The sequence below is a fragment of the Oncorhynchus keta genome, chromosome 28 (assembly GCF_023373465.1).
Source record: "Oncorhynchus keta strain PuntledgeMale-10-30-2019 chromosome 28, Oket_V2, whole genome shotgun sequence".
NCBI classification, from domain to species: domain Eukaryota; kingdom Metazoa; phylum Chordata; class Actinopteri; order Salmoniformes; family Salmonidae; genus Oncorhynchus; species Oncorhynchus keta.
Genome location: NC_068448.1, coordinates 48,232,798 through 48,251,635, shown reverse-complemented (window position 1 = coordinate 48,251,635; position 18,838 = coordinate 48,232,798). Strand labels below are relative to the sequence as shown.

The 18,838-nt window shown below is 42.9% G+C and overlaps 1 protein-coding gene across 1 annotated transcript in view; it reads left to right on the top strand.

Moving 5' to 3' along the window:
* The first annotated feature begins 279 nt into the window (after positions 1-279).
* Positions 280-18,838, top strand: part of LOC118361142 (sickle tail protein homolog) — a 241,670-nt gene continuing 223,111 nt past the window's right edge. Inside the window, exon 1 of the mRNA XM_052483205.1 lies at positions 280-548. Within this exon, the coding sequence (XP_052339165.1) occupies positions 476-548 (73 nt within the window). The 5' untranslated portion in view covers positions 280-475. The remainder of the gene's footprint in view (positions 549-18,838) is intronic.

The window sequence follows — 18,838 nt, the reverse complement described above, 5'->3', positions numbered from 1 at the left end:
ATATACCAGCCTGTGCCTTTTTCTCACTGCCTATATACCAGCCTGTGCCTTTTCCTCTCTGCGTATATACCAGCCAGTGCCTTTCTGCTCTGCCTATATACTAGCCTTTGCCTCTCCCTCTCCCGCTCTATTTGCTATAATGAACCAGTGCTCCACACACAACCAGCTGTCAGTTAGTAAGTCAGGTGAGCGCGGTAGTAAAAGCAGATCCGGATCACAAGCTGCCTCGACCGCTTCTGCTGCAGTATTGGCATCTGTTGCCAGCAAATGGCATAGAGAGACGAAAGGCGAAACTGAATGACAATCTGAACAATATTTTATATTTGAGCTGTATGCACATCCAAGGAGCAAGAGTTGCAAGATACGGTCACCCATGCGACATAATCATATCGGTGGAAGTTGTTGGATACTTTGAAACAAGCTGCGACGGTGGTGGTGCAACGTGCCCCTTGACTTGAGAGATAGCCTATCGAACATGTCGGGACATCGGGTGCAGTTCGCGGACCAGCTTCCTCCCAGTGACCGCAAAGCCAGCCCCAAATTACACAGTAAGCACTACTCTTGATTGCTTCTTGGTTTGTTGCTTTCAAGTTTCGAGCTTGTCTCCACACTGACCTTGGCTTGGATAATTAATATTTGGGGAAATAATGCTGATATAGCAGTCTATATATTTGGTAAATGACTGGCTTCTAATGATCTTGTTTAGACGTATTTGATGATACAATAAGGCGAGAGCTACATTTATACATTTCCAATATTTTTTTAGTAGTCACAGTCCCTGCACCCATATTTCCCACATGTGCATATTCATTTGGCCAAGCTCCAAACCTCCTCAATAGCATTTCTACCTATCTAACCCTCTATTTTGGGATTGTAATATTATATTTTCCTTTACATACCGCTATGTTATGTTATAAAGGCATTACAAGCAGCTAGGATATTCATGCATTCAGTCATGGATTCAAAGTCATTAAGTCCATAAAATCATGTCAAGGACCATTAATTGCTTATGATTTTATAGGATTCCCATGAGAGTGTGGCTTAGTTGCTGTGTGTCACCGCAAGTAGCATCATCTGTCATAATGCTCATTTGTCACCTGGAGTCAATGATAGGGCCACTGGCAGGGGCCCCTGACAGTGATAAGGGCCACACTGATGCCTTATGGCACTTAACCTGGCAGGGTGCCTGGTCTCTGGGTTGGTATCAAGGCTGGCTACACACCAAAACATGAGGGTGGGAAGGGCGATGATGGCTCTATGTAGAATCATACTGACCCAAAGAACCTTTCTCAACCCCAAAGGTTCTTTGTAGAACCATACTGTAGAACCATACAGTTTTTAATCTGGTTTAATTGCCATATTATGTTTTTTACAATTCCATTGGTTGTAATTTGTTTTTTTTTATTGACAAGTTGAATCAGGTGTGCTAGCTCTGCAACATCTGAGGATCATATATACATCACAAAACAATTTCACTGCTCAACCATTCTCCATAAAGGTTCTATAAATAACCATTAAAAGGGTCCTATGTAGCCTTCCGAGTGGCACAGAGGTCTAAGGCACAGCATCGCAGTGCTAGAGGTGTCACTACAGATCCGGGTTCCATCCCAGGCTGTGTCGCGCCCGGGAGACCCATGAGGCGGCACACAATTGGTCCAGTGTTGTCCGGGTTAGGGGAGGGTTTCGCCGGCTGGGATTTCCTATTCCCACCTCGCTTTAGTGACTCCTTGTGGTGTATGTGCGACTTCGGTCGCCAGCAGTACGGTGTTTACTCCAACACATTGGTGCGGCTGGCATCCAGGTTAAGCGAGCAGTGAGTCAAGAAGCAGTGCGGCTTGGCGAAGTCGTGTTTCGGAGGATGCATGCTCTCAACCTTTGCCTCTCCTGAGTATGTACAGGAGTTGCAGCGATGGGACAAGACTGTAACTACCAATTGGGGAGAAAAAGGGGTAAAGAGGATCCTATGGAACCCCAAAAAGGGTTGTAACCATAGCGGAACCCTTTTTTTGGTGCTGTAGATAACCTTTTTTTAATGGTTTTTATAGAACCTTAGGAAAGGGTTCTTTATATTGTAGCACCAGACAGGTTCCAACTATAACCTTATGGGCATTGTTCTTTATTGAACCTTTAAAAAACTGTTCCATTTAGCACTAAAAGGGTTCCGGTTACAAGCCAAAATAACCCTTATTTGGTACTATATAAAACCAATTGTTTTTAGTTTGTAGACCACATCAAGCTCACTACCTTCGGAAAGTATTCAGACCACTTTTTGTTACGTTACAGCCTTATTCTAAAATTGATTAAATATTTATTTTCCTTCAGCAATCTACACACAATACCCCATAATGTGCAAGGGAAAACAGGTTTTTAGAAATTTTAACAAATGTATTCAAAATAGAAAACAGAAATACCTTATTTACAGTTGTAGGCGGAAGTTTACATACACCTTAGCCAAATACATTAAAACTCAGTTTGTCACAATTCCTGAATCCTAGTAAAAACTCCCTTTCTTAGGTCAGTTATAATCACCATTTTATTTTAATTTAAGAATGTGAAATGTCATAATAATAGTAGAGAGAATTATTTATTTCAGATTTTATTTTTTTCATCACATTCCCAGTGGGTCAGAAGTTTACATACACTCAATTAGTATTTGGTAGCATTGCCTTTAAATGGTTTGACTTGGGTCAAACGTTTTGGGTAGCCTTCCACAAGCTTCCCACAATAAGTTGGGTGAATTTTGGCCCATTCCTCCTGACAGAGCTGGTGTAACAGAGTCAGGTTTGTAGGCCTCCTTGCTCGCACACGCCTTTTCAGTTCTGCCCACAAGATTTCTATAGGATTGAGGTCAGGGCATTGTGATGGCCACTCCAATAGCTGGACTTTGTTGTCCTTATGCCACAACTTTGGAAGACCCATTTGCGACCAAGCTTTAAGTTCCTTAATGATGTATTGAGATGTTCCTTCAAAATCTCCACATAATTTTCCAGCCTCATGATGCCATCTATTTTGTGAAGTGCACCAGTCCCTCCTGCAGCAAAGCACCTCCACAACCTGATGCTGCCACCCCGCGCTGGGATGGTGTTCTTCGGCTTGCAAGCCTCCCCATTTTTCCTCTAAACATAATGACCAAACAGTTCTATTTTTATTTCATCAGAGCAGAGGACATTTCTCCAAAAAGTACAATCTTTGTCTTGTCTTTGCAGTTGCAAACCGTATTCTGTCTTTTTTATGGCGGTTTTGGAGCAGTGGCTTCTTCCTTGCTGAGCGGCCTTTCAGGTCGAGATATGACTCGTTATACTGTGGATATAGATACTTTTGTACTTGTTTCCTCTAGCATCTTCACAAGGTCCTTTGCTGTGGTTCTGGGATGGATTTGCACGCTTCATGGTGTTTATGCTTGCTTACTATTGTTTGTTCAGATCAACGTGGTACCTTCAGGTGTTTGGAAATTGCTCCCAAGGATCAACTAGACTTTTCAGGTCTACAATTTTTTTCTGAAGTCTTGGCTGATTTCTTTTGATTTTCCCATGATGTCAAACAAAGAGGCACTGCGTTTGAAGGTAGGCCTTGAAATACATACACGGGTACACCTCCAATTGACTAAAATGATGTTGATTAGCCTGTCAGAATCTTCTAAAGCCATGACATAATTTTCTGGAATTCTCCAAGCTGTTTAAAGGCACAGTCAACTTAGTGTATGTAAACTTCTGACCCACTGGAATTGTGATGCAGTGAATTATATTCTGTCTGTAGACTATTGTTGGAAGAATTACTTGTGTCATGCACAAAGTAGATGTCCTAACCGACTTGCCAAAACTATAGTTTGTTAATAACAAGAAATGTGTGGAGTGGTTGAAAAATGAGTTTTAATGACTCCAACCTAAGTGTATGTAAACTTCCCACTTCAACTACAGTGGGGCAAAAAAAGTATTTTGTCAGCCACCAATTGTGCAAGTTCTCCCACTTAAAAAGATGAGAGAGGCCTGTAATTTTCATCATAGGTACACTTCAACTATGACGGATAAAATTAGAAAAGTAAATCCAGAAAATCAAATTGTACGATTTTTAATGAATTTATTTTCAAATTATTGTGGAAAATAGGTATTTGGTCAATAACAAAAGTTTATCTCAATACTTTGTTATATACCCTTTGTTGGCAATGACCGAGGTCAAACGTTTTCTGTAAGTCTTCACAAGGTTTTCACACACTGTTGCTGGCCCAGTCCTCCATGCAGATCTCCTCTAGCGCAGTGATGTTTTGGGGCTGTTGCTGGGCAACACAGACTTTCAACTCCCTCCAAAGATTTTCTATGGGGTTGAGATCTGGAGACTGGCTAGGCCACTCCAGGACCTTGAAATGCTTCTTACAAAGCCACTCCTTCGTTGCCCGGGTGGTGTGTTTGGGATCATTGTCATGCTGAAAGACCCAGCCACGTTTCATCTTCAATCCCCTTGCTGATGGAAGGAGGTTTTCACTCAAAATCTCACGATACATGGCCCCATTCATTCTTTCCTTTACACGGATCAGTCGTCCTTGTCCCTTTGCAGAAAAACAGCCCCAAAGCATGATGTTTCCACCCCAATGCTTCATCCGTAGGTATGGTGTTCTTTGGATGCAACTCAGCATTCTTTGTCCTCCAAACACAACGAGTTGAGTTTTTACCCAAAAGGTTCTATTTTGGTTTCATCTGACCATATGACATTCTCTCAATCTTCTTCTGGATGATCTAAATGCTCTCTATCAAACTTCAGACGGGACTGGACATGTACTAGCTTAAGCAGGGGGACACGTCTGGCACTGCAGGATTTTATTCATTGGCGGCGTAGTGTGTTACTGATGGTAGGCTTTGTTACTTTGGTCCCAGCTCTCTGCAGGTCATTCACTAGGTGTCCCAGTGTGGTTCTGGGATTTTTGCTCACCGTTCTTGTGATCATTTTGACCCCACGGCGTGAGATCTTGCGTGGAGCCCCAGATCAAGGGAGATTATCAGTGGTCTTGTATGTCTTCCATTTCCTAATAATTGCTCCCACAGTTGATTTCTTCAAACCAAGCTGCTTACCTATTGCAGATTCAGTCTTCCCAGCCTGGTGCAGGTCTACAATTTTGTTTCTGGTGTCCTTTGACAGCTCTTTGGTCTTGGCCATAGTGGAGTTTGGAGTGTGACTATTTGAGGTTGTGGACAGGTGTCTTTCATACTGATAACAAGTTCAATCACGTGCCATTAATACAGGTAACGAGTGGAGGACAGAGGAGCCTCTTAAAGAAGAAGTTACAGGTCTGTGAGAGCCAGAAATCTTGCTTGTTTGAAGGTGACCAAATACTTATTTTCCATCATAATTTGCAAGTTAATTAATTAATTAAAAATCCTACAATGTGATTTTCTGGATTTTTTCTTCTCATTTTGCCTGTCATAGTTGAAGTGTACCTATGATGACAATTACAGGCGTCTCTCATCTTTTTAAGTGGGAGAACTTGCACAATTGGTGGCTGTGTAACGGTTTTCTAGGTGTGGTGAAGGAGAGTCGGACCAAAACGCAGCGTGTAGATTGCGATCCATGTTTAATCAAACAAACGTAAACACGAAATAACACAAACACTACAAAACAATAAACGTAACGAAAACCGAAACAGCCTATACTTGTCAACTAATACAGCGACAGGAACAAAGACACTAAGGACAATCACCCACGACAAACTCAAAGAATATGGCTGCCTAAATATGGTTCCCAATCAGAGACAACGATAAACACCTGCCTCTGATTGAGAACCACTCCAGACAGCCATAGACTTTGCTAGATCACCCCACTAGCTACAATCCCAATATATACACACCACATACAAAAAACCCATGCCACACCCTGGCCTGACCCAATACATGCAGATAAGCACAAAATACTTCGACCAGGGCGTGACAGGCTGACTAAATACTTTTTTGCCCCACTGCATATATACTTTAAGTGCTTTTTTTTTTAACTCTTCTCTTTGAGGAATTTGTCCCGTGAAAGCAACAGAATGCCCCAGACCTGGGTTCAAATACTATTTGAAATCGTTCAAATACTTTCAGCATTTGCTTTAACCTGCCTGGAGTGCCAGATGGATGGGGTTAAGACTGTTTGGACTATTCTACTGGTTACATTTCGCCAGGCAAGCTCAATCAAACACAGTATTTGAAATGATTTCACATAATACTTGAACCCAGGCCTGATCTGCCTCAACTCAGAAGAGAGAGACTTATTATGCCTGCAACGGAACGGCACATGTACTGTATACCATCATCCATATGCATGACATATTAGTAGATTAGTAGGACGTTTTGTATTGCCCCTAACCTGTGATCTACACTGTAGGGCACATCGGTGGGACACCAGCCAAACAAAGACGTCAATGTCAAGGGTCACTCTATTCTACGCTCACACAGTGAATGTCTTCGGATATATCTTACTTTAGGTGACAGTTGCCCTTGCAATATACACTCAGTATACTAAACATTACGAACAATTCGCCGGGGCATGGATTCTACAACATGTCGAAAGCGTTCCACAGGGATGATGGCCAATGTTGACTCCAATGCTTCCCACAGTTGTGTCAAATTTGCTGTATGTTCTTTGGGTGGTGGACCATTCTTGATACCCACAGGAAACTGTTGAGTGTGAAAAGCCCAGCAGTGTTGTAGTTCTTGACGCAAACCGGTGCACTGGTACCTACTACCATGCCCCGATCAAAGGCACTTTGTTTTTTTGTCTTGCCCATTCACTCTCTGAATGGCACACACACACAATCCATATCTCAATTGTTTCATGGCTTAAACATCCTTCTTTAACCTGTCTCCTCCCCTTCATCCACACTGATTGAAGTGGATTTAACAAGTGACATCAATAAGGGATCCCAGTTTTCACCTGGATTCACCTGGTCAGCCTATATCATGGAAAGAGCAGGTGTTCTTAATGTTTTGCATGCTCAGTGTGTTGATGCAATGCTCTCCATCTTGCCCGTGCTGACCTGATGTCATCGCTAGATAGATGCAGTCTGTGCGTACAGGGGTTTGGTGATCACTGTGCGCTCTCTGTCGTGTCGAGGTGATGCTCACCTTGAGCCACTTATTTCTCCAGTGGTACCTCAGCCTCACCGTGCACCACAACACCACACAGTCACGGAGGACAGACACATGGTTATAAGCAGCCACTATTTCTCTAGTAAAACGCACAATATTCATCAAGTGTCTCAGTGTAGGAGTGCTGATCTAGGATGAATAAGGATACATAGACAGGGGGACCTGATCCTAGGTCAGCGCTTCATGAAAATGCTTTTATGAATACTGGCCAATGTGTTTTTTAATGTGGTGAATGCAATGATGGGATGATGATGATGCCTGAAGATGCTTATTGCATGTGAGGCATATATGATAGTTGCAGCTGTGCCTCTCGTCTCTCCTCTCGCTGGTGCAGTGCAGGCACCCACTCTGGGACATCATCTCCACAGTGACAGGGTGATTGACAGGCCACATGAGCACAGACACAATGGAATACTGCCAGTCTTTGCAAATCCCCTCCAGAGAGTAGGCTGCTACACACAGCCCTGTCAGGTCATCGAACCGGTGTGTGTGTGTGCGCGTCAGCTGTAGAGGACGATACCTACTCCTTTTGGCACATGCACCAGTTTTCGGGCGTGTCTATTTGTGTCTCCGACTGTATGCGTGTGTGTGTGTGTGTGTGTGTGTGTGTGTGTGTGTGTGTGTGTGTGTGTGTGTGTGTGTGTGTGTGTGTGTGTGTGTGTGTGTGTGTGTGTGTGTGTGTGTGTGTGTGTGTGTGTGTGTGTGTGTGTGTGTGTGTGTGTGTGTGTGTGTGTGTGTGTGTGTGTGTGTGTGTGAGTCATGTGCGGAGAGTGAGAGGGATCTGCATCAGGGCAGCGCCAGGGTTGAAAAGTCATCAGGAGGCTGTGTGTAGGGCAGGACTCAGATTGTATGCAGAATGGCTTGGGAGGGAAACACAAAATGGCCTCTTCAGCAGCAGTCCCCCTCCCCCACCCACATCCCCGATCCTGTGGTCCAGAGCCAGGTGACGAGAGTGTCAGGTTTCCCTCCCAAACATCCATCCATACTCTCTTTCGCTCGCTCTCTCTCTCTCTCTCTCTCTCTCTCTCTCTCTCTCTCTCTCTCTCTCTCTCTCTCTCTCTCTCTCTCTCTCTCTCTCTCTCTCTCTCTCTCTCTCTCTCTCTCTCTCTCTCTATCCCAGGATTAAAAGACAGCTGCTGGGTTTAGCATCCAAGGCAGGCCTGTCTCTCTGGGATACCACATGGCTGTGTGTGGTATCTCATACAATTTCACCAGTTACATACAGGAGGACCATGTTGTTTATGTAGGTACAAATGGCAGCTGGATTGAAGAATGGCGCCAAAATGAATCCATGACTTTAATCCAGGTATAACTGATATGGTAACTAATGATGCTGGAATGGCTGAAAGTCATTATTAATTGAACTGACCAATAAGTTTTGGCCTCAACACTTTGTAAGGAATAATGGAGAGGAAAGTCCTGCATTGGAATGGGAAAGCCCCATTCTGTGATTAGGGTTGCAAAATTCTGATAATTTCCACGAAATCCCCCGGTTTCCTGGAAAACCTGGGAATTTTGAGAAAGCTAGACAGACATTTGCTGTGATGAACACATTGTTTTTCTCAGTGCAGTTATCACCTTATGTTCCCAAATGCCATTGGGAGAATGTTATTGTGGATTATAGGGGTTAGTCAGAATCCCACACGTTTGTATTAAACGGATATAGAATGATAGCAAGGGCCGAGGGGAGGCATGACCAGAGCAGGGCTCTATCACCAGGGGATTGCGTGAGCTTGGGTGTTGGTTTACACATAATATTCTCCTTGTGGCGAGGTCAAATACAATACAAATACACACATGCACACACACACACACACATTCTATATTTTTTATTCATTTACAGGCTGCCAGGTCAAATCTCTTACACATAGTCACTTATCACTTTCCATTTGTCACAATGTCCAGTGTTAACATTAGACATTGTAGCATGCTAGCTTAATGATAGGGAGTTGATAAGTGCAGTGCTGGCATGAGGATCACACTGTGCTTCTTCACACAGGAATGCACCTGTGAAAATACAACTCATGGGCGTAAAGGTTACGGTAGGTACAGCGGGACATCTTAAATACGATTCCCAGGTCGTTCCTTCTCTAAACATTTAATTCCGTTAAATACAACCGGCACTCGCCAGCTGTCCGCCCGTCTGTTTGTCTGTCCTTCCATCTGTCCAGCTGTATCTCTGTCCATCTGTCTGTCCTTCCATCTGTCCAGCTGTATCTCTGTCCATCTGTCTGTCCTTTTGTCTATATGTCTGCTTACTGTCCTTCCACCCATCCCCCCGTCCGCCTGTTTGTCTGTCTGTCTGTCTTCCTGTCTGGGGAGGAGGCTGATTACATCGGTCGGGCACTTGGGCTGATCCACACTTCCCTCCCTGCTAGAAATAGCCTCTCCAGAGATGCTAAACAGCTGTTTTCAAGTTGGATTTAAAGCAGTCCTTCAAGTACTCTTCAGTTACTGTGTCTGAAATCGTAAGATTTTAAGGGTCAGCCCATAGCCTCACCCTAAGAGTAACACTACACTAACATAGGGTCACGTTTTGTTAACTTTAACTAGGGCCACGGCTTTCGGATAAAAGCGAATGTACCCTTGAGTTAATGGTGTGTTTTTAGTGCCGAAGCACAAGGACTTGCAAGCACCTGTTTGTCTGCTTTTGTCCCATTTCAGCTTCACGGTGTTTTAAAAAATGTATTAGTTTAAAAAGATGTTCCGAATAAACTGCTGTAGACAGATGCACCGGTTTTCCACTTTTTTTGAACCACCTGCTGCAGAGATACTTTACCCAAATTACAAAATTACACATTGGTTTCCTTACCCTGTAGAGTCTATGGACAAGGTATGACAGCAATCCATGCTTTGGTTTAGTTTACCTGGCACTGTTTCCATATGCTAGTGTTTTAGCATTTGTGACACAAATTAAAGTTATCAAACAGATATTAGCATTTTTCGCACATCAAGTTCAACTTATCTAAAAGTGACTTTGTTGAGCTTCACGGTTAATTTGAGATACTTTTGGATGATTTGGACATGATGAGCGAAAAATGCTAATATCGGTCCCATGACTTGAATGGGATTTGTGGCACAAATGCTAAAACATTAACATGTGGAAACAGTGCCAGGGAAACTAAACCAAAACATGAATTGCTGTCATACCTTGTCCATAGACTGCTTACGGCGTAAGGAAACTAAGGTGTCATTTTGTAATTTGTTTGAACTATCCCTTTAGGGGATTCTGAGAAAATCAATGGTTCCATGTTCACTCTCTTCTGGTCTATTGAATTTCTCATGTTTCTGCTGACCTCTCCATATCTGCGTCCTGATTTACTGAGATCAACCTCTTCAGTTACCCCTTCAACAAAGGACATCTATTCTCCCAGGCTTTGCCTTTTACTGACCGCTGACAAATGCACTATGTTGTGTTTTTCTTGCCTCATTATATTTCAACCCAATTGGAAGCATTAAACCAACTGTTCAGTGTTTCCAGATTTTTATGAAATATTACCTGTAATTAAAGACAATATGAGTGAAATAGTTGTCCTTACAATTTTTTTAAACACGCATGTTAAAAAGCAACTTTGAATGGTGTGGGCGTACCCCAACAATAGAATGGCGTGGGCGTATACCGGTCATTAACAATATTCATGCAAGTACACCACTGATTGGCCAGCTCAGCCAATGACCCAACATGACATCAAGTTTCAGGTGTGGTTTTGAAGTGTTTTCTTTTTCTCCAAATTATGCTTTGGCAACAAATACGAGTATAGGACGAATAAACAACATTATTTGGGTATGACTTACCAGAATAAGAACTTTTAAAAGTGAGACTAAACATTCAGGCCGTTTTTACAAAATCAAGCCTGAATGAGAGTGGTCTGAAACACATGCACATACACACACGGACAGTATACAAGCACCCACACACACACCAGATTCTGTGTGTGTGTGTGTGTGTGTGTGTGTGTGTGTGTGTGTGTGTGTGTGTGTGTGTGTGTGTGTGTGTGTGTGTGTGTGTGTGTGTGTGTGTGTCTGGTATATCCGGACGGAATGTCTGGTGGATTGGGGGTGTTCTCCAGTAGGTGGAAAAAGTACCCAATTGTCATACTTGAGTAAAAGTAAAAGTGAAAGTCACCCAGTAAAATAATACTTGAGTAAAAGTCTAAAGGTATTTGGTTTTAAATATACTTAAGTATCAAAAGTAAATGTAATTGCTAAAATATACTTAAGTATCCAAATAAAAATATCAAATTCCTTATTTTAAGAAAACCAGACGGCATGTTCTTGTTAAAAAATAAAAAATAAAAAAAATATGAAAGTAGTACTTTAAAGTATTTTTACTTAAGTACTTTACACCACTGGTGTTCCCTCTATGAAAAGCCAATCATGTCTGAAGGAATCGGATTGGATCTTTGACACGCCACTCATGTCTGGGTGATTCTTATTGGATCAGACTGCTTTGCTTGTCTGATGAATTCTCCATCCACTCTCTCTTGTGTTCTCCATTCTCCCTTCTGCTGTGTTCTGGGTTGGGTTGGAAAGCTACTCGGAATTTAACAAAGTTACTGAAATCTCCAGTCATTTTGAAATTCACAGTTTCACATGTGAAAATCACACTTTAATAGATATTTTCACATGTTGAGCTGAGGTCAGTTGTTCCATAAGTATTTGGACAGTGACACAATTTGAATAATTTTGGCTCTGTACGCCACCACAATGGATTTGAAAGGAAACAATCAAGATGTGCTTTAAGTGTAGACTTTCATCTTTCATTTAACGGTTTTGTCCAAATTATTGTATGAACCGTGTAGGAAGTACAACCATTTTTATACATAGCCCCCCCCCAATTTTAGGGGCTCAATAGTAATTGGACATAAATGTAATCATGAATGAAATTATGAGTTTTAATACTTGGTTGCAAATCCTTTGCGATCAATGACTGCCTGAAATCTGGAACCCATAGACATCACCAGATGCTGGGTTTCTTCCCTGGTGATGCTCTGCCAGGCCTTTACTGCAGCTGTCTTCAGTTCCTGCTTATTCTTGGGGCGTTTTGCCTTCAGTTTTGCCTTCAGCAAGTGAAATAACATGCTCAATTGGATTCAGGTCAGGTGATTGACTTGGCCATTGCAGAACATTACACTTCTTTGCCTTAAAAAAAGTATTGGGTTGCTTTCGCCGTAGGCTTCGGGTCATTGTCCATTTGCATTGTAGAGCGCCGTCCAATGGGTTCTGAAGCATTTGGCTGAATCTGAGCAGATAATATAGCACCAAACACCTCCGAATTCGTCCTGCTTCTTTTGTCAGCAGTCACATCATCAATAAATACAAGGGAACCAGTTCCATTGGCAGCCATACATGCCCACGCCATAACACCACCGCCACCATGCTTCACAGATGAGGTGGTATGCTTAGGATCATAAGCAGTTCCTTCCCTTCTTCATACTCTTCTCTTCCAAGATGATCTTTGTCTCATCTGTCCATAGGATGTTTTTCTAGACCCGTAAAAGGCGTAATATTGTCACATTTATGTGTTCTTTCATGTTATCACATGTTGCTTTTACATGTTGTCACGTTATCACATTAACTTCACATGAGATCACTTGATCAAATGTGAAACATGTTATCACGTGAAATTCCTGTGTTTTTTCTGTAAGGGTGGTTTCTCAGGTCTGTACCAGGGCCGATATTCTGAAAGTGTCTCAGATTAGGATTGCTGATCTGGGATCAGGGTCCGTATCCACAAAGTGCTGAGAATAGAGCCATTTTTATTCCTACTCTTATGGGTAAAGATAAAAACTATGCAATGAAGCCTCTTTAGTCATAAGAGTCCCACCTATTCGACAGATATTTAGGAGACCTTGTGAGCTGTCCTAACGAGTTAAGAGCTACCAGCAGGACTCTTGATGACTGAAAAAGGCAGTGAGTCAGTGGTTCCTGCGCCACAGACAGGCAAGTGCTTTGGAGTTGAAAGAACGTTTCGATGATCAACCCATAAATAATCTAGGCCTACTTGCGCTTCTGACAAGGATTTTACATGAGGCCTAATTCACAAGATATGCCTACGTAATTATAACCACTAGGCAAAAAAATAATCACATTTTTTTTGTTTGATTATTTCATTAACCTACGTCATGTTATTTCCAACGCAACTGGTTATTTGAAGTTCATCCGTTTGATGCACAATATCACATTGTTTATTTTTTTTTTGTGAAAATTATAAATTTGGCAATTGTGTTTGTGATTAATGATAGAACATTGCAATATGCACACATCACATTATCCAAAATATCAGAATTTCTTAAAAAATGGTTATGCCATGACAACATAATAGGCAAGAATTAGTAGTAGGCTAAGTGATGTGTCAGGCGAAAATGATATGAAACGCTTTACCATTGCGACATTTGATGTACAGTCTCATTCACCGTGGTTGTCTGAAGCATGCTGTAGAGTTCGCAGTTGGCAATGCCTCATCACAATTCTTCATTATTATATATTTTTTTAAACTAGGCAAGTCAGTTAAGAACAAATTCATATTTACAATAACTGCCTACACCGGCCAAACCCAGACAACACTGGGCCAATTGTGCGCCGCCCTATGGGACACCCAAACATGGCCCGTTGTGATCCAGACTGGAATGGAACCAGGGTGTCTGTGGTGACGCCTCAAGCACTGAGATGCAGTGCCTTAGACCTCTGCACCACTCGGGAGGCCAAGTTATTCCCCATCATTTGCAACAATGGCAATGAGCGTCATCGCTATCTTTCCATTGTGGTACCTCAAACTGTCGTGATTACCAGCTGAGATAAACTTTTATCAGATGATTTTACTCCTGGCTCAGAGTTTGTATGGGCAATGTCTTAACATCATCCTAAAACCTACTCTGAGCTAGGTTTTCTTTTGGTCTTAAAACAGGTTTCTAACAGGGTTCCTAGGACCTTTTCTGAGATGCTTTGTGGATATGGGCCCCAGTCTTCCCTGTCCATGTAACCTTTTTCACTGTGCTCTAAGTGGCTAAACTGATCCTACATCAGCACTCCTACTCTAAGACTCTTGATACATGTGATCCCTGGTCTGTCTACATAGAGTTTATGAGGTCTAGACATGCTTTGACTTTAATCAGCGTCAAATGCACAAATGAAGAAGCAGATTGAGGTCTTGGAAGTAATGCTGGCCATCTGCTCGGAAACATATGCCACGTGTATCTGTCAACACTCAACACTTGGCACTTAATGACTCCTACTGGCTGTTTCACTAGGCAAGAACACACAATGCTCCTACAGACACAACAACCATCTCACAGCCCTGTTTAGCCTGTGGATACTGGCGATTAAACAAACATCTCCCCCATCATTGTAGTGATTAGAGAACTTGATCTAAACCACTCCTCTGTAAAATAGTATAAAGAGCTCGGCTACGTCCCAAATGGAACCCTAGTTCCCTATATAGTGCACTTCTTTTGACCAGGACCCATGTGCTATTTGGTATGCACCCATAACTCCCACGGAGGTCTCAATTGACCACCCAATTTGTTATGTTCCTTAGACCCTCTGAGCTGTGCTTTGAGAATGTCCACTTTGCTCGTTTGGTGATTAGTGCTGATCTGCCTTATTCGGGGGTTTCTCTAGGATGTGCTATGTGTAATAACCTTCTCTGTGTGTCGCCCCAAAGCTCTAATATCCATGATATGCCAGTCCTGATGATGACAGTGTTTTTGACGGGGGCTCTGGGAATGGAAATTGCTTTCTGACACAGATGATTGTGAAGCAGCTGTGTATGCACGAGTGGGCCACCCACTGGTGAGCCAGGCCCAAGCAATCAGATTGAGCAATAAATTGGCAGTGTTCCAAATGGGACAATATTTACATTTTTGCCTGAAGACAGTGCTTGACTTGGGCAGGAGCTCACCGGAACCTCCTATGGAATATTAGCACAAAAGTATTGAGGAGTTCCTGCACCTAAACGGTCCAAGTCATGCACTGGCCTAAAGATACACCAGCTGATATAATTCATAGAATACAGCCGAGAGGGGCGGGAAGGGAAAAGCGCTATACAGTATATTGACAACCATGATAAAAATACATTATATTTGGCAGATGCCTTTCAGGAAACTCAAGGAACTCTTTCATTAATTAAAGGTAGGCCCACATAAAATCTAGTGCTGTACATAAAATCTATTTCATGTAGGCCTATTTAATGACATTGAAGTAGACTTGATTATTTACCAGGAAAAACAATAAAAATAAAATGAGAGAGAAAAAAGGAACTACCAGCTTGTCAATTTCAAAATAATGGACTGGTTCTGGCACGCGTCACTTCGCACTGATACCCATGTGCAGTAAGCAGCTAGCGCTGTGTAAGCTAGGCTACACTGTGTAGGCTACTCACCGTTAGCTAGCAAAAACAAGTAAATGGCCAAACAAAGCTCACTGTTACATTTCTTTCAAGAGACCTCATATAGAAGAGGATGTTGGAGCATTTGCTAAGTTATTTTATATCAGTGATTTCGCTGCGAAGGGCCTCCAGTCCCAATCTATATCAATCACTGATTGCATCAATCTAATTGAGGGCTTTAAAGACAATTTCAGTACATTCAGAGACAATTCTAAAGGTGAATTCAATAAAATCATTAACCTTACAAATGATGGCCAAAAATGAAATCCACAACTGTCAGCTACCAGTTCCCGAAACAGAAAACTGCCAACAAGGTTTGGGGACTCGCTTGTTACATCTACAGTGGGGAAAAGCATCATGGAATGAGATATTGGACAGACAATTTATTGATCTCAACAGTCGTTTTTAGAACGATTCATATGGGACAATGAAGGCCGCAGCTGTCTGCCTGTCCCGATCAGACTAATTTGGTCTAATGATATAGCCACCCAGTACCCATTATGGCATTTCTGTGGAGGACACAGAACTGTTTTTGTACAGCAGTTTAAACGAAAGGTACAAGGGGGTCGGTCCTATCCATCACTCATCAAGGTGCTTGACACCTGTCCCAAATACATTTTTCCGACCATGAACAGGCTTCTTCGAGCCATCATCACTCTGCCTATCACCAGCTGCACTGTATAACTTCTATTATAAACTGAGGTGTTCGAGACCCTAAATGCTGATAGGCTGTCAGCCGTGGTATATCAGACCGTATGGCACGAGTATGACAAGACATGTATTTTTACTGCTCTAATTACATGGGTAACTAGTTTATAATAGCAATATGTCACCTCAGGGGTTTGTGGTATATGGCCAGTATACCACAACTATGGGCTGTGTCCAGGCACTCCTCGTTTGGTCAAGAACAGCCCTTAGCCGTGGTATATTGGCCATATACCACAAACCCCCGAGGTGACTTATTGCTTGTACTGCTTTACTGTGCTCTACATTATAGCCTACTGTTATTATTTCCATAACCTTTGGTTGGTGTAAGAGCGTGTAGGCCTAATCTAATGTAAACAAATCTGATCTGACTGGCCTCCAGATTGCTGGGCCTCATTTCAGCCTTTGAAACAGTAAACTCAAAATGTGCTATTCTGTTGATTTGAAATAAATAGAAAATTCCTCCATCATAGACCTGCCTACGCACTCTTTTTTTTGTGATGGTGTATTAAATTGATTTATTACGGATTTATTACACAATTATGTCACTGTGCTATGGCTATTTATACAACAGGTGGGTCTAATTTTGAATGTTGATTGGTTAAAACCTCATTCCAGCCAGTGTCTATTCCACAAGTTACCACCAACTAAATATATGATGTTAAAATGACGATTTACTCTGTTCAATCCACTGTCTCATCAGCACAGCCAGGGAATTTATAAACTTGATCTCCACTATAAAATGCATCTAGAATTGATCTCACATTTCTTTTAGACTAAAACTTTTGCAACATTTGCAACATTGTTTCATTATTCAAATTCGATCTCAAGCTGTCCCATAGTAATGAGCATGTTGGGACGAGACAGACAGGCAGGCAGCTGTTCTCCGCCAGTTGAAATCATGAATCACCTGGCATCATTTTTTTGGATATATACAAAGAAATGTCAATTGAAAAAGGTAAAAACTAAACAAAGTGCAGCTAGTTTTCAGTCTTTCCACCTTTGAAGTGATTGTGTTAGCTGTGTTGTTGGCTAGTTCCTCTGAACAACAGTGTCTTGACCAGACAGCGCAATTTCTATGCCAGGATAAATCGCACCTCAATAGCTCATTGATATGGATGCATTCAAATAAATGTCACTAAGAAACAGCTTAAACAAATGCACCTACTGTTGTTATTCTGGCTCCACTGTTTAATGTAAGTTAGCCATAGTTGGCTAGCTAGCATGCAAGGGATAAGAACATTGCCAGCCACTAGATACAGAACAAAAAGTCTGAACGACTGAGTCTCGTCTCTGGCAACCGAACCTATAGTACGAACGACCAGCCGGCTTGGGTAGCAACCCTAGATTTGTGTCGGGACCGTATCTTGTGGAAGGATGAAATAGAATTAATACATTCATCAAAATAACGTTTTTAATGAAAATATGTCAATCATTATTTGAATATGTTGGTAACCCATTGTATAAAAGTGATAATGTGTCACGCCCTGACCTTAGAGATCCTTTATTCTCTATTTTGGTTAGTTCGGGGTGTGACTAGGGTGGACATTCTAGTTTCTTTATTTCTAGGTTGGCTTGGTATGGTTCCCAATCAGAGGCAGCTGTCTACCGTTGTCTCTGATTGGGGATCATATTTAGGCAGCCTTTTCCCACCTGTTTGTTGTGGGATCTTGTCTATGTATAGTTGCCTTGAGCACCGCATAGCTTCACGTTCGTTTTGTTCTTTATTGTTTTTTGCCGGTTCACGTAATAAAGATGATGAACCCAAACCATGCTGCATTTTGGTCCGATTCTTACAACAATGTCCGTGACAGAAGATCCCACCACCCACGGACCAAGCAGCGTACCCAGGAGGAGCAGACATCCTGGATGTGGGAGGATATATTGGACGGGAAGGGATCCTGGATGTGGGAGGAAATGCTGTCCGGAAAGGATCGCCTTCCATGGGAGCAGGCGGAAGCAGCGAAGGAGGGACAGCGACGACACTGGGGTTTGCGGCCACAACGTAGGCCCAAGAAGCAGCCTCAAAAAATATTTTAGGGGGGCACACTGGGTGGTCGGCGATGCTGAGGGGTGATTCAGAGACCGAGGAGGAATATTGGGATAGATTGAGCGACGAGTGGTATGCGAAAGTTGAGGAGAGTGATGAGAGAGAGCTGTTGGTTTGGCTGGAGAGGCAAGACAGTCGCCCTGAGGAGCGTGTTAGCTGTCCAATGCCACCCGTGCCAGCTCTCCGCACTCGCTTTGAGGAGAGTGTCAGTGTTCCGGTACAATGTGTGCCGGTTCTACGCATCGTGTCTCCAGTGCGCCTCCACAGCCCAGTGTGTTCTGTGCCAGCCCCCTGCACTTGTAGGTTGTCATCTGTCCAGGACACGTTGTGCCAGCTCTACGCTCCAGACCTCCAGTGCGCCTCCACAGCCCAGTACGTCCTGTGCCGGCTCCACGCACCAGGCCTCCAGTGCGTCTCCCCAGCCTAGTAAGCCCTATGCCAGCTCCACGCACCAGGCCTCCAGCGACGGTCTGCAGTCCAGAGCCTCCAGCGACGGTCTGCAGTCCAGAGCCTCCAGCAACGGTTCCCAGTCCGGAGCCTCCAGTGATGATCCATAGCCCGGAGTCTCCAGTTATGATCCAT